Genomic DNA, 17,619 nt, shown 5'->3' on the forward strand with positions numbered 1-17,619 from the left:
GGAGTAGGTTGGCGGGGTCCTTGCCCTGCATTCAAAGAGAGGTGACAAAGCAATATACTGCCCTAAAACATTACTGATTCAAGATGATATACTTATTTTTAGAGTGAATATAAAATGAACAGATTTTTATAATTGATATTAAGTTGAAGACGGCTTTTAATAATGAAGGTTTTCAATTTAATCAAAACATGGCCCTAATTAATTTTTCTACTTTGATATAAGAAAAAAATGTACAAAATGCTATGTTTTAAATCGTCTTCAAGTAAGTTATATTTTCCATGTATTATGTACATATGTTAAAACTTAACTTTTGAAAGATAAACGCTACATCCAAACTGACAGTTCAGTGTAATATCTGTAACAACTGAATATTAAATGTTATATAACATTATAACCAAATTACATAACAAACGATCCAACGAACCTTACAAAATAACACTTATAACATGCGAAAATCACAAATCCGTATTAGGTAAACGCAGCCAGCTGATGTCGTTGACCTGTATCCAGTGACAAGTGACTGCGCGTGCGCGGGCCCCGCCGTCCCCACTGGGAGGAAAGGGGGCAAGAGCAGGTGGGGCAACGGGGGCCGGGGCCCGCAAGGGGGCAAGTAGGGTGCCATAGACGCACGATACGGTTAATTATAATTTTTGGTGGTTGTATTGTGAATATACCTGTCGTACGGATGGCTGGGGATATTGAAAGCAATGTAGAGTTTTAAATTAATGTAGACTTGTTAGGAAATAGAATTGACTTTAGATTTATTTTATATTCTTATCGTCAGTCAGTTTGCTCTTTACAAATATTGTAGAAACTTCTTTTCATTCCATGATTATTTACATATTTGAATGAAGAGTCCTTGCTATGTGAAAGCTTCTAGAAAACAAAAAAAATATATGCTCGTAAATTTTGAATTTAATTAGGTCAGTCTTGTTTGGCTACCAAAACCATGTTTATTTCCTTGATTAAAATGAGATCATCTAACGTCTTATAATAAAGAAAGTAAATGAGTATTTGGAAGTTTTTTTTTCCTTCAACCCTAAGACTAGCGATGATTGAAATAAATACTTTCGCTTAAATTTTAATTTAGAATCTGCTAGACAGAAACAACAGTCACAGCCTATCCCTGATTCTTCTAATATTCTTTACTGACGTTTATTTGAACGCTGCCTTGATGACAAATAGGTTTTAAAGGCGTCTCAAAATTAAGACGCGTTCGAATATTTGATGGTAAGTCTATGTTTTGTCTAATCACAGTCACCTTACACAAAGGCGGTACAATTCACACGGAAATACTATTTATAGATAGTATAGTGGAAACAAATTGCCACCCTTAAGACAACGTAAATGTACAACCGGTAGCACCCTCCCCAAGTTCCAAGTCCAATGAACAACTGACCTTAACTCTACTCTGTAGAGTTCAAATTGAAACAACCGTTACCAAAAACTTTATTGAATAAAGCGATACAGCATCACAGCGCAAATGAAGCTATAAACTGTAAGATTTAAGGTTTATTTTCTCTTGCAAGTCAAAAAGTAATAGCTAATATTTCCGGCTAAACTTTACCATTGAAAATAGAACTTTAGTTATCAAGCCCAAAGTGTATATTTCCGTGAATCTGACAAAATACATTTAGAATTACAGCTACGGACAGTTTTGCAAGCGTGGCGCGAGAGATTTGATATCGTTTTTTGCTGGGACTTGTCAGTTCTATAATATTGTGGATGTAGGTTTGTTCTTTACTTATGTAGACTGAAATACTAGCGCAATACTTAATTATGTACCTCGGAACATTTATACGACGACCAACACAAAACATGTTTTGTAAAGGAAGTTCAAATAACTTGTTATAAAAACTTTATAAACTAAAGATTTAGTTTATATTTTATATGGATATTTATCCATACATCTATGGATATTTATTACGTTTTCGCGTAAAAACTAGTAAACAAAACGCTGTGAAATCTGTACTCTACAATTTAAATTACACACTAGTAGAGTCATTTTTTTTATTCATTTTGGCATGATTTTTCATTTTAATTCTCTTATATTTTTTTCCGACGAAGATAATCATAATTTAATTAAGATAAAAACTCTTTACTGTAACATACCACAAAAACAATCACTCTACATGAATCAATCATATCACAAACAATCCACCCCTCACCGAAGTAGGTTCTAAATAATTCCCGGCTTAAAAGCACACGAAACCAAGCGAAAGGTCAGTTAGCCCCACAACGATTACATAACGATTTAAAACTATACGAGTTTACACGCTAACCTAGGGAACCTAGGTAGCGTATAATCCTAAGTACTTTTGCCTGAAAATCTAGATTAAATCTAAAAACTTCACCGCTACGCTAATTTAGATTTTTATGGTACGGTTGTGCATTTCTTGGTAGTAATTTAAGTGGTGCTTACTGGGGTGTATTAAAAGAAATAGGTTTTACACTCTGACGATCATACACAAGATCTTTTTGATAATGAAGAATGTCTGTTTTTGAAGTGTCTGTTTTACCCTTTAGTACTCATGTTTATAGAACAATACGATAAACTCTATTTTATTGTAGAAAATTTTTCAAAAAACTTTCTGCCTATTAGTTTATTATATTATATTCGGTAATACTAATAATAACTACTTACTAGATCTCGCCCAAAGACTACGACATGACATGCACCAGCTTTACAAGAAAAATTCAAAGACCACACAACCATCAAAAGTTAAATAAAAGACATCAAGAAAAAGCAATGAGGAAAAAATATAACCTTTTTCGACAGAATTTAGTACAATGAAGGTGTTACAATAAAACCCTCCACCCCACTCCAACCTCTTTTTAATTTAAGTTAAAAATAAATAAAATCGGGTAAAATAATATCTCTATTGCTCTATACACACATTTTTACGTAACGTTAAAAAGGGTGATAATTCCGCCGCTATCGTTTGGCGAAGGTGAATAATAAGCCTTTGTGAACCAAAGAGCCTCCGGTCCTAAATATTAGCATTTAAATTGCCCAGAGCCCGCTAGGGCTGACGAACAACACAAAATAGCTATTTACTTTAAAGATTATGTGTAAATAATCATGATTTATTTAAATTTATTTTGACATCCCCGTTTTCGTTATAAAATGCGAGTTTGTGTAAATAGTGAGTTTGGGTTTTAATTTGACGAGGGTTTGGGGAGAAAAACCTAACTCGCACTGTGAGTCTGTTAGTTAATGTAAAAGTATGGTGTGTTTCTTTTTCAAAACTAATCAATGACCCAACTGCTATTGGTGAAACCAGAAATTGTCTGATAGTGATTCAATAGGTCCTTCCAAAACGCTGAGAATGTGACACTTAAATTATAAATGCAAGCGATAAAAAAGATGAATGAATTAGAGTAAAATCAAGTAACAATCCATAAAAGAGGTATTCGAAATACAAAAACAAATAAATCAACACAACGTTAATGGACGTTTTAATTTCACAAATTAAAGGACTTTTAATTAATTTACAAACAATTGCTTATCCCAAACATGTAGACATTAACACTTTGTTTTAATGAACAATGTGAAGAGGGTTAAACAGTTTGATTAAGGTTAAGTGACGGCGGTTGCGGTTGAGACAAAGCGCGGTAACCACAGACGCGTAGCGAGTAAAGTTACATGTAACTAAAAAAAACCTATTACTATTTAAATTGCTTAAACAGACTGCCGACATACCTATTGTATCTCTTATATGAGTGGATGTAACCATTTAGAAAAGATGGATTTAGATAGGTGATAGAATATTCTTTATTGCACACCACATAAGTACAGGATTGGATACATATAAATAGTTAAGTGGTGCCACATGGACTAAATAATCCTCAAAAAAGTGTTTATACATGAAGCTATCGTTGTTCGTAAAAAGTATGTAAAGGCCGAGTCTGTTAAAAATATAAAATGAAAAATGAGTCTGATAAAAATGAAATAAAATGAAACGGCGTCAAAAAGCAAATTCAAATGATTCTCATCAACAAAAATCTCAGAAAACGAAATTGAGAAGACAAGCTACGGCACTGCGACGTTGAAAGTCAATAACTACTTAGTCTGGCTACCAAAAAAAAACAATTCCGAAAGCAATTTAGTACAAAATCAAAAGGAAAAAACTAATTAACAATCTTCTCCCTGCTATCCAGACAAGTCTTCAAAGACGATATATTTTATAGGAAACTCCTTCGTGCCAGCCCTACTGCTGGGAAAACTTTGCATAGTTATTTTACTTGTAAAAGCGTAGATTGCGACCCCCGATACTATGAACTTACGACGTATGATAACTATTTACATACTGTCTTTTAAAGTCTTTTTAAATGTATTTGTTACATATACAGAAAAGAAAGCGAAATTATAGAAAATTGAAAAACAAATATTGAATTATCATCACATTTTAGAGACGAAACGTAGCGCTTTGCAAGGCGTAGCGCGTAGACCACCTACGCGCTACGCCGTAGTCTCTTTTCGTAGCTAATGTGAGGAGAGCCTTAAACTTTATTTTATTTAGTTTAGAACTTACTTTACTATATTTTATCGACCAAACTTAACTAAAAGACAACATGCACACAAGCCCTTCTACTTAATACTAATAATTTAGAACAAAATGTTCATGTATAAATATTTGCTTCATCCCCTATTTTAAGTGGTCACTTAGTGTTCCGTTTTATCTTTTAGCTGCTCGTTAGGTTCACTGGAAATTTTCAAACTACTCGAGTTGGTACCTCCAGTGTTGTTTACAACCATCACGCTCAGCCTTAAGTGCTGGGCAGGACTATCCAATATCCAAAAATATCTAATGTCATCCTATTATGAACTTAATTATATGCTTAAGTAGGTTAATAATTGTTTGTTTCTCGTATGGAGTATTTGAAACGTTATTTTTATTGTCAATAGATATTTTGTTATTGTGTGATCAATAGCTAAATCGGAACATTTGAAAGGGTAGTAAATTAACTCTTTTTCTTGCTACTTCCTTATAATACCATTGATAATACGTTTGATAAAATGCTATTTAACGACCTCCGTGGTCGAGTGGCGTACGAACCGGTTTCAAGGTGTCGCTAGCTCTGAGGTCCCGGGTTCGATCCCCGGTCGGGTCAATGTAAAAATTCACATTTCTACATTGTCTCGGGTCTGGGTGTTTGTGGTACCTTCGTTGTTTCTGAATTCCATAACATAAGTGCTTTAGCAACTTACTTTGGGTTCAGAACAATGTATGTGATGTTGTCCGCATATTTATTTATTTTTATTTTATTTATTCAGGAGTGCACAACGAAAATAAAATAAAATGGAAAACCCATTATATGTAGAATCCTGGCACCACCAACATTAGGTATTTTAAAACAAATGATAAGTTTGATTATTTTTTCTACTTATAAAATACAATATTTGTATTTTAAGCATTCCCAAAACACATCCAGTATTGTATATACATATTCAATACACAAATATTACTGTTTTTCCAAAAACAAAAACATTCGCTAACACAGATACCAATTCCTTTGTTCTCAACATCCCGGTACCCTGCATCTTAAACTGGGACAACCCACTTACAGTAAAATGAAAAACAGTCAAAATTTATAATGTATTAAATGTATATTATTTTATTTTAATAAGAGTAATAAATTATTACGATAATATTATCATTAAATAGTATTCAAAAAAAAAGATAACTTTGTCATCAAATGTGACAAAGTGTTCGCGCAGAATAGGAGGAGATTATCTCGCGCATCTATTTATTAACACACAAAAATCTACCTTATTTTTATAGACATACAGTCTACAGTCCAATAGAAGCGAAGATTTGCTCTAGTGTGCTCTACATTTTGCTCTATCAATAATATTTTAAGCTGTATTGTGAAGGTTCAAGGTTGATATTACGTTGGCAACGTGAGTATTTGCCAATAATTCACCGACTAGCTTACCTTGACCCGTAAGGTTTGCAGAGAGGGTGAGCAGGTATCTCTTTGAGATTACAATTAAAATCATTCAAAAAGATTGAATGAACGAAATTGTATTATATTATGTTGTTAGATGCACTATTTTCGATGTGTATCTTTTTTTTTAAAACAGGAAATTATTGAATTTTATTGATTTTGGAAAGTTTGACAATGACATATAACTAGTTATTTTAAGAAGTAGTAGTCTATTTGGAAATATGTTGTTTCAAGTTATTATATCTACTACAGTCTTTATTACATAATTCTAGAGTAGAAAGAGACTGAAATTTTCCTTTACTTTGACCTTTTTCTATTTATAATAGAATGTCAGACTAATACAGCGCAAAGAATCGATAGTACTACGATAATTCATTCATAACTATTAATCAATGATACGACAACCCTGCCAGAGGTCAGTCCACCGACTTCCGTGAATAAAACCTATTTTCACGAGAACTCCTCGCATACAGCCGGTATTTCCCAACAATTTAATTTAAAACACAAATCCGATTCTCGGAAATGAAACAAAGAAATATCTTTTATTTTGTTTTAAAACATTATTGTACGTCAATAGCGTTGCAGGTTTGTTTTTATTGTATCACGTTCCCTTTTACTACGTGGGTTTTTGAAGAGCCCTGTGTACAAATCATAGTACCGTGGTGCGTAATACTACGCTCGTGGGATGTGTAATGAGTGGCTTTTCGTCGAGCGATGGCCCGGTTTTGGGTAGTTCAGCAGCTCGCCTACTTTTCGCCAGCGTTTCCCTGTACATAAGACATCTCGCGAACCTAGTTACGTGGGGCCGGGCTCCCGGCGGCGGCGGATCGATCGCGCCCGGGGTAGATCTGGTTTTTTCGGACACTATACCAGCGGAGGGTGAACGAACCGCGTTATGTAAGCCGCGGTCGATAGCGGGCGGCATGCGCGCGGCGCGCGGCACTACCCCTCAATACCGTTCGCGCGCGCTACCCTAACGGACGTGCACTTTTGTTTTATCGCGTTTTTTCGTTCCTCTTTCGTTCTTTCCGTTTATGATTTAAGCCGCCACCATGTCGAAGGGCGATGGTGAACAGCAAAACGGTGGCGGTGAGGAGTCTAAGACGAACCTGATTATCAACTACCTGCCGCAGAGCATGACGCAAGAGGAAATTCGTAGCCTGTTCTCGAGTATCGGTGAGGTGGAATCGTGCAAGTTGATCCGGAACAAGGGAGCGGCGTTCCCGGACGCGCTCAACCACGCGCTGCACGGAGGCGGCCAGAGCCTCGGCTACGCGTTCGTCAACTACCACCGGCCCGAGGATGCGGAGAAGGCGATCGCCACGCTCAACGGGCTGCGGCTGCAGAACAAGACCATCAAGGTGTCGTACGCGCGGCCCAGCAGCGAGGCCATCAAAGGCGCGAACCTATACGTCTCCGGCCTGCCCAAGACTATGACGCAGGCGGAGCTGGAGAGACTGTTCAGCCCCTACGGCAGAATCATTACGTCGCGGATCTTGTGCGAGAACTCCGGCGGGCGGCCGTTCACTGGCGGTGAGCAGGGCCTGTCCAAAGGCGTCGGCTTCATTCGCTTCGACCAGCGCGTGGAGGCCGAGCGCGCCATCCAGGAGCTGAACGGCACGGTGCCCAAGGGCGCCACCGAGCCCATCACCGTGAAGTTCGCCAACAACCCGAGCAACAACGGCAAGGCGCTGGCGCCGCTGGCGGCGTACCTGCCGGCCGCGCTGCGCTTCCCCGCGCCGCTGGGCCGGTTCAGCTCAGGCAAGTCCCTCCTAGCCATCAACAAGGGCCTGCAGCGCTACAGCCCGCTGGCGGGCGAGCTGCTGGGCGGCGTGCTGCCGGGGGCCGTGGGCTCCGAGTGGTGCATCTTCGTGTACAACCTGGCGCCCGAGACCGAGGAGAACGTGCTGTGGCAGCTGTTCGGGCCCTTCGGCGCCGTGCAGAGCGTCAAGGTGATCCGCGACCTGCAGACCAACAAGTGCAAGGGCTACGGGTTCATCACCATGACCAACTACGACGAGGCCGTGGTCGCCATCCAGTCGCTCAACGGGTACACACTCGGGAACCGAGTGCTGCAGGTCAGCTTCAAGACTAATAAGATCAAGACCATCTAAGGGCATCGCCCCAGATTTGGCCTAGCCGGACGCTAGGACGGCACAGCAGGCGCGCACCCATACATACACATACATAGACTCAGGCCGTACCTCTCCTGTGCCGAGTCCGCACGCAACTCGTCCCAATACTTTGTGTGCGGACGCTACGTGGACCCAGGCCTGTCACCTTTTCTGTGAAAATATAGTATTTTGTCGTGTCATATAACATATGTAAAAATATTACGTTTTCACCGTGTTTAAGCAAAAGTGACGGACGGCGAACTTTTACGGTGTCGATTTAAATGCCAAATACTTGATAAGCAAGTCTAAAATGTAATACTAGACTTAGGTGACACCCCTCACTGGACCTGACTTATATCGAGTGTGTCTTCCGGAAGCAGCCGCCGGCCTCGCGCCGGCCGGCGTTTTTATAATTGTAAAACTAGAGACAAGTATTGTGTGGTAACCCTTTGTTCGCCGCTACGTATAGTCGACCGCCAAAATTGGGTTAAGTGTTAAGGAAATCAAAATGGCCGCGAGGCGGGCGCGCTCTGCGCAGGTCCGGATAAGATGGCGCGTGAATGAAGGGTGGCCACAGCCCGCAATAATATGATAAGCACGCTTCACATGAAATGTGGAACATCTGGCCAGAACTTTGAAACATACATATTGGTAATAGTCAATAACAAAATAATGATATTAAACTTCGCTTATGAACGGTTGTGGTTATCGAGAAAATAGTTTTCGAGTATAAAGTAATATTAGCAATAATAGCCTAAATGCTACGCTCCAATTTTTTATGCGATCATATCGTAATAATTACATTAACGTACGTATTAATACGAAGTAAGGCCGGTGACGACGACCGACGCGTGAACAAACTTACATGACTACGTCGCCGCAGCGGCTCTCGCTAGACCGGCGGCGGCCGTGCGACAGGCCCGCTAATCGAAGTAAAATAGTGTTATATTGTTAAAGATTCGAAAGAAAATATATATTATCTATACGTATATTTTAATCATATATTAAAATTAAGGATGAAAAAAAACTAATCAAAAACTGTGATAGGTTTTGATAAAATTTTAAAGATCAAGTGATGGTTGGCGTCGACTGTTCGGGGTCCGGTGGCCTGTCAGTAGTTAGTATTAGAAAAATTTTTGAGATACATTTTCGATTGTGGTATTACGCTTAACACGACGGGCGATGCCAAGTCGGTTCGGAGGTGACGGATGGTAGCTCGGCGAGCCGGCGAAAATCGATCGAGCTCGGGCCGGGAGCGCACACACGCGGCGGCGAGGGCCGCGGCCGGCCGGGGGCGGGGCCGCAGCCCGCGCGCCCCCGCGCCCCCGCGCCCCCCGCCAGGATGAGGCCGTTCGCGGAACAATGGTGCATACTCTAGTCTAACGATATCGTTTCCAAAATATAATTAAATCGATGTCTAAACATATGATCGGTACCTGCTATTATATAATGTATGGATGCGGCCCTGCGTCTATTCGAACTAGGCTTTAATTGTCTTAGTCTAGATGGAAATTTGTAAATAGAAAAAAAGTTGTTTAATTTAAATAAATGAATAACTAATCTGTAAATGCCGCGTCTCAACACGTCACACTAGTATCTATATATCATAAACTTTGATCCGATAAAGACCTATTATGAAACATCGAACTTGAATAGATATTTTAAATATCGTGCCGTCCTAACGACCCTACGATTTTTGTAAAAAAAATATATACTTATTATGTAAAAACAGTTTTGTAACATTTCAAATATTAAAAATAAATAGGTATCTACTCATTACATACCAAAGATGGAGATTAAAATTTACAAGTATTTATATATTTATTATAAATGTAAAACGTGCAATAACTAATAGCCAGTAATTTAATAAAAAAAATATTATTAAAAAATCAAAATGACTCGAAGAGGCGTTGGTTGACATAATGTCAATGTGTGGAGTTTAGCGCCACGTTTGTTTACTATTTATTGTAAACTATTTGTTTATCCGCACCAAGTACGCGCGAATCGATAACCACTCATTTTTTCAATTAATTTAATAATATAAAAACGACAAAAAAATCGCTTGATTTCGATACAGCTTGAGAAATGCTTTGACATTCCATTTTTAGTATTAATACTTTTATTAGGAGTACTCTTATTAATTTAGATAAAATTCGTGAGTTACCTATGCGTTCCCGGACGTCACTTCAGCTGTCAACGCGTTTGACAACTCGTCTGATCGGAGTGACGTTCGCGAACGGCGATTACGTTTGATTTAATTTATAAAGAAATTCGTACGGTTGGCAAAGTAAATAGTATTTGTATGGTCGGCGTGTGAAGCACAAGTTTTGCTATACCTACTTATTATCTATACTATGTAGACGTCTCTTAGGTTATAAATAGTTGTTGTGTTTTGTGTTGTTTTCATTCAACATGAAAATTTCAACTATTCTAGTCATAATATATTCCGAAAGGAATCATTATTAAATTTAAATAAAAAAAATATTTGATATTTTGAATAGTTGAAGTTAATGGTCAATGTTGATAATAATAATCTTAATGATAATTTCATGATAAATTTTTTCATCTTAGATTACTGTCATTAATTTAGTGTATGTGCAATTAATTGTATTTTATGTGTAAATCTAGGCGTGCATTTAACTTATTTGATATTTATAATTTATAATTATTATATTTGTATAGCGACGGTTTCTATCGACATCGGCGTAGTAATATTGTTCCACCTCTAGTCATAGCGGCACAGGCGAGCGCGCTAGTGTTGGCCTGCTGTCATATCGATAGTCGATAGAAGCGGTCGCTGGTCGGGATTTCGACGAGGTAAACCTAAATTGATTTATTTATTAGGGAAATATATCGGGCAATTAATCTAGATCGGGAGCATGGATGTGCTAAATTAATTTGGGATGGACTCGCGTTACGTTATAATTTGATAACTGAATTATACAAATCCTTGTTAAACGTTACTTTTTCGAGTATTTGCGTATAATAAAGCTTAATACGTCGTTTTGAATCGAAACATAAAACACCAAAGTATTTTACTGAAATTTCATCGACTTTTTAGATAATAAATAAGAAATAATGAGATTGCAAATGATATAAAAATGCAAAAAAAGATATTTTGGAGTGAATTGTTTGTTAGGAGTTCGGTTAGATGTTACGTCACTAGTTAGTAGAATGTTTTGTGCGCCCCTCTTCTTTCGGTAATAATTATTAAAAATAATAATAAATTAATAATAGTGCTCAATAGCTTAGAGGGCTTCGCCCGTAGTACGTAACGCGAAAAGCAATAAAAATAATTGTGAATTTTATAACAGAACACTCGGGTAATAACTACACCATAATTAACATAATATTTTTGTATGTATTTTAAAAATATACTGTAATTCATATCTTCATAGGTATAAGCGGCAGACACGCAAAACGTTCTACTAATTCAATATGGCCGCGGTTTTAACTGCTATCGTGCAGTATTATACTTAAACTAACGCCGGTCACATGGTCTGTGCCTAATAAAAAAAAATCAACCTTCGTAGGTATCGCTAGAGTAACCCAAATGAAACCTCCTTTAAGAGAAAAATGTCACAGGCCGGCAACACAACAAAAAAGAAAATAACATCGACTGAACTAGAGTTGTGATCAGGATCTTTATTAGAAGAAGGTTTGGCAATTAAACCCGCGGCCATGGAATTATCTACAAAGCTATGGTAATAGGTTGTGGATAAACGTCGATGCTAAGTAACTAACCCCACTAAGTGACAAGGGATCTGATCAATAGCATAACGGCTACTTTTTGAACGGAGTTTTGATGCATTTTTATGAAATTAAAAGATAATATTATTAAAGAAATATTTAAAAAACGTAATTAATTGGCAACACAGAAACAATACTCTAATACGCATAGGCTAATTGACAATGAGGCTGTGAAATTAGCAAAAATAAAGTTAAAAGAAACACGTGACGATTGATCGTAATTAATAAATAAAATATTAACGTAAGTTAAATCACAGAACAGAGAAATGGGAAATTAATTTCATAGGACTCTTGTCGGCACACATTTTCTTCCCAATCGCTTCGTATTGTGCCGGCGTTCATATTTTCCCAATCGATTGTCGCGCGCGTGAGTTCTGCCTGAGGCTTGGCGTGAATGGAGCCTTCACCGACTCGTTACCAATTCTTCCCTGTTACCATTGAACACCACTCTTATAATATAAGGAATGCATGTATCTCCATGAGCCCGTCCCGCACGGGGCGGGCACTGCGCGCGGGTCGGCTGAGCCGGCGCGAGCGGCGCGGTCGCTGAGCCCGCGCGCGGTTACGTGCGGCAATAAATGTTAATAAGATTGCGATAGTACATAAGACATAGGTTGCTAGCACACTACGTGTCTCTGTTCTGTGATTACAATCATGCATCACGCGTACAAAACATGGTTAATGGCCCATATTTAATAAGTAAATCAATTGAAAATAAATACTCCAAACCAGAGCGTGATCTGTTTGACTGTCCAATGTGAAAATAATGGTATAGAAATAGTGGTGTACGATGGGAATAAAAGCATGTAGAGTATGCATATGCAGCTTGTCGTGTTAGCATGGAATGGCCTTAAGCTCGGACGCAAGCACAAATATACCCTGTGGCCGAGAAGTACGCGATTCCGATAGTTAGGTCACAAATGAAGAAATGATCTTCCATAGTAAATAAATACGTAAGTTTTATATTTCTGCGCGTAAAAATATTTCAGTGGAACACAGCCTGTGTCTCGATACTCGACGCCCAACGCAATGCTCAATTTAATAAAGAATACCGCGTCTAGTGTTGCGACACGGCTGCGCGCGCGCCAGCCCGGTATCGATTGGAATATTTTGCACGTCGTAGGAAACTCGAGACATCGACTAAATGTGTTACTATTACTTCATAAATGTCAAAATTTCTAGTGAGAGTAAACAGAACGCAATGCACAACACCTAACTAATACTTGTATGCTGCTACAGCTGTATTGTTATAAAATTATTAATAATTAATACATTTGCTCAGCATGTACTTCCTTGTATTTTGGATCCGTTTCTCTAGAATAGCTTCCTAGTTAATACGTGTATCGATAATTTTATAAATGCAGCTCCTCGGCAGCGGCAGCCGCTTCCCTCTAACGCATGATCATCGTCACAAATGTTCCGAGCACATAGTGTTGTACAATTGTTTCGAATAAAATTCCTTTTAACTAATCTTGTTAACGATTCTGTCTAAAATAGACCTATATGTTTTTATCCCTGAATAATCGTTATAGACAGTGAAAAACCGGAGCGAAATTTAAATGAATCGACCTGACGTTGAGTAAAAAGCTTTATTTACAAAGATATTAGATTGAAATTAGCTTGACAATACGCCGTCGGGTAAATAACAGATTGCAATAAATATGTAAATAAACATCAGAGGATCGGTCCTGCTTCGGGTAAGCGAATTATGAATAAAAAAAATATTAATAACCAATAGTTTCGAATTTAAAATAAAAAGTAATATCATGTAATATCAATTTCACTGTCTATTTATTAGTATTCGTTTTCGGTGTTGATTCCTCTTAAGCTGCACGACCACGGTTTGTTCCCATATCGTATTCAAATAGTAGACTCTGCCGTCTCGTTAATCTAATTACCTGATACAATAATCCGTAATAGTAATTTAATTTTCTCTGACTCACTCGATACGTCTGTTAGGTTAGGAATAGGCGCACATCACTATTGTTTGTCGTCCGCGCGATGGGAGCGAACTCGGCGTGCAGAGTAGATTGTGATATCCTAGTGCTACTGATAGTCAATACTCACCTCCATACGGCCGGAGAGCGGAGAGTAGCGGAGAGCGGCGGAGCCTCCCTCCGGCCCCTTCGTGTATACCTTCTACTGTCAAATCAATCCGACTTCCCAGACTCGATAAAGATAGGAAATAATTTAGAAAAAAATGCATCGTAAGATAAGAATCTCAAAAATAAAGTATTGAATAAGTATTTTACCAACTTCAAAGTTAAGGTGTACTAGACAATGAAAGCAATGATATTTATAATTAAAGAAAATGAGATTATGAATAATTCGGTCAGCCATTTTCCTTGTTCGTACTTGCTGACGTCACTTTGATACAAATACGTATTTTATAAAAGTAATAAAATGCAAAAAAAAAGATTAAAAAAACACTTAAGATCTTCCGGTATTAACATTAAAATCAATGTTAAAATTTCATTTTCGTCTTTTTATGAATTATTATAAAATTAAGAGGTAGATGTCTGTATGTGTTGGTGGTATTAACCGATTTAGTTGATATTGTACCTAAAACTTAGGTATTTCTATAATAATTATTGTGTCGGTTTAAATAAATTACCTCTACCTTATAGCTTTTGTGAGAAAAGTTTAAGTTGCACAAGAAATAGTAGTGGAATAAGGTCGTCACACTAAAACTGGGCTCCGCTGGTCCAACCGCGTGGCGTGTGTTGGCCGGCAGGACGCTCGCCCCGGGGTCGCGGGCGCGCGCGCCGGCTACTGTACACGCCGCGCCGCGCTGCCGGGACCCCGGGAGCCGAGCAAAAATGTATGTAATGTCAAAACGATGCAATAACATTTGACAGGTGATATATTTTTATGTCCGTGACAGTTTTAGTGTCGTCTTTAGTCATAAATGTTGTTCCCAATAATTTATAAGATCGTTCAAGGATTATGTTGGTGTAGAGTTTTCCAAACAGCTTATTATGATCCAGTGCAAAAACGCCACTAAACAAGACGGGCTTTTGAGAGATTCTGCACTGACGCCATCTTTCCTTCGATACGGATTAGAAAGATTTTGAATAAAAAATACTCATTCCTAAAAGTAAGCATTAATAACCAATATATTTACATCAGTAGATACTTGGCTGTTTTTAAGTAATTATTAATTAATATTTTCACGTAATTTATGTGTCTATAAATTAATTAATTTATTGGAATTAATTATAATAAAAAAAAATATGGAAAAATGTCACATTCTCTTCACTTTATACAATAGTTTTTACAATATGATATTTAATATCCTCAATGGTTGTAACTATACATTTCTTGTTCTAAATATATAAAAAACCCGAAATGAGTTTCTTTTTTTTCATCCTTTTGCCTGACATCCCACAAAATCCGACCTGAAACGAAAAAAGGCTGAAAATTAGTATCACATCTATGGTTGATTTTCCCTTACTTTGATAGAATATTTTCACAATGTTTTGACACTCAAGTAAAATCTCTAAAAGGGAACACTATCTGTAGATATGTTACTAATTTCCGACTACACTTAATTGTTGTCACAATCACACGTCACGGCTTTCAGTAACAAAACATCAACTTAGTGTAATGCCGAAACCACACGCTTATCAAACCAAACCAAGTTTACACAAACGAGTAAGGAGGTTAAGGAGGTTTTATGTAAGTCCTAACTGTCAAACTTTGTAGAGTCTGTAGGATTCCGGCATTACACTTTTCTTTTTATCACAAACCACTCAGAGACAAACTTTCTTTGCGCAAGTTCCTTTTTTTTGCAAACATTAAGCTGGGGTTGAACTCTACACAATGATTTATAATGAAAACATTAGCTATTTAATAGCTTTTAAATGTAAATACTATTGAAACACAACAATAACTTTTTATCAACATGATAAAATAGTAACATGACATAATTTAAAAATTAGTTTCACACAAACATGACTTCAATTCGTAAAATAAATGGCTAAATTAGCCTTGTTTTATGAACTGCAAAAACAACAGATTTAAGAATAGAGTTTAATACTGAAACTGTCTAAAATTAGAACTCTATAATTAAATCCTTCAGGATACGAGTTGCAGGCTTCGGTAAATGGTAAGCTTTAGTTTTACTGAAAATCAATTTATGTATGTATGGGTGCGATTCGATAGTAAGTATATTGGTAGTACATTTCCTGATGGTAAAATAACCTGTCTCAATGAATAACTAAATAACATAATTCAAGATGCCTATTCCAATAGGAACCCATCAACCGAGGGCTGTGGGCCTAGTATGAAAACTGTACGGTATTGTTTTTCGTCGTAGCAAAACTGCTACGAGTTACACAATGTCTACGCGTAGCACAATTACTACGCGTAGCAAAATGTTGATAAGTTGTGCACGTAACTGTGAATGTTAATAAAAATACAACAGTCATAGGTGGCCGCCATTATAAGTGTGTTTCTTACGAAAAAGAACCGGCAAGAAACTCCAAAAGTTACTATTTTAAAAATAAATATTAGATTAACTTACACAGTATTGCTCATGTTTGGGAAAACAGCGTAAATTAGCAAAATATTAAGATTTATGAAAGAGCTTTAGATGGACGCGTAGTCAGAACGTAGAGCCCTAATCCATCTATCTCCCTTGCATCTTAAAGTAACTTTGAAAAACAGGGGCTCTATAATTCTCTATCTCTTGATAGTCCTATAATTCGTTCATTTATCATCATTAGAGACAGGAGCAAAGTAGTTAGTTTTTAAGTCTAGAGACCACTCAGCAGGTGCTTTTCTTTTTCCTTCGACATTTAATAAATTAGACATTTGACACCAAAAGGTTTCTAATAAATTAATGTTATTAAGGTCATACATCATTGTGTGACGTTATAACATATACCTTATATTGTTGCTATAAATAACTTCAGTGTATTAATTGATATTGATAATTAATCGATAACTTGCTGGAAGAGCATACAAATTAATTCCATTGCCTAAGATTTTAAAAGCCCTTTTTAATATGTTATTATCTTGCTCTCCTTAACTTCAAGGCTTTCTAAACTCTCTTTTTGTCGCTACTCTAAGCCTTAATTTTTTTGTGGCTATACAGTATGAGACTTCCCGGCAAATTGAAGTTGCTAGCGTTATCAGATGAAAGTCAAAATTAAAAAAAAAATATATCAAGTAGGCCAATTTTCAAGCAGTCTTGATAAGTATAAATGAGTGACTCTAGGTGCACGGTTCCAAAATGTCATTCATGAAGAGGAACCGTAAAGGAAATCCATAAAATATTCTATTAAAAATATTCGACGAAGGTAGTATTTATAATTTTAATATATTCCTCCGTAGATTCAATTGCAAAAACTTTGTAGCGTAAAACATATATAATTTAACATTTGTGTAAGAGATTTTTATTTGACTACTTTTTTCAAAGCTTTTTACTGTCATTAATATGTGATACTCAATAAATAATCAAAGTAGAGTCACACTTATCACCAAGTGAAACTCAAAACTACTCTACATCGCTTTCGAATTATAAAAATACACGTTTTTTCAAAAGAAGTTTAATAACCTCTTTGCCTATGAAAATCTGGCCACAATAGTACCTACAATCTCGTAATACAATCACCATATTTTTAAATAACTAAGCTCATTCACCGAACAAAGTCCTCCCCAAAAATTAATACTACAAAATAATTACGAAACAAAAATAATTTTCAATAGCACGGGATTATCCTAATGGGGTACGCGTGGACTTTTAACAGACACACAGACATACATACAGACAGAATGAATACGAATGATTACGTGGTTC

The 17,619-nt window shown here is 37.1% G+C and overlaps 1 protein-coding gene across 1 annotated transcript; it reads left to right on the top strand.

Annotated features, from left to right (window-relative positions):
• Positions 1–6,634: 6,634 nt before the first annotated feature.
• On the top strand, positions 6,635–9,351 carry LOC113499329 (ELAV-like protein 2). The gene has a single exon (XM_026879762.1). It carries the CDS (start codon positions 7,005–7,007, stop codon positions 8,064–8,066), a length of 1,062 nt encoding a protein of 353 aa, XP_026735563.1. The 5' UTR covers positions 6,635–7,004; the 3' UTR covers positions 8,067–9,351.
• Positions 9,352–17,619: the final 8,268 nt, after the last annotated feature.

This window comes from Trichoplusia ni, chromosome 12 (genome assembly GCF_003590095.1).
Source record: "Trichoplusia ni isolate ovarian cell line Hi5 chromosome 12, tn1, whole genome shotgun sequence".
Lineage (NCBI taxonomy): Eukaryota > Metazoa > Arthropoda > Insecta > Lepidoptera > Noctuidae > Trichoplusia > Trichoplusia ni.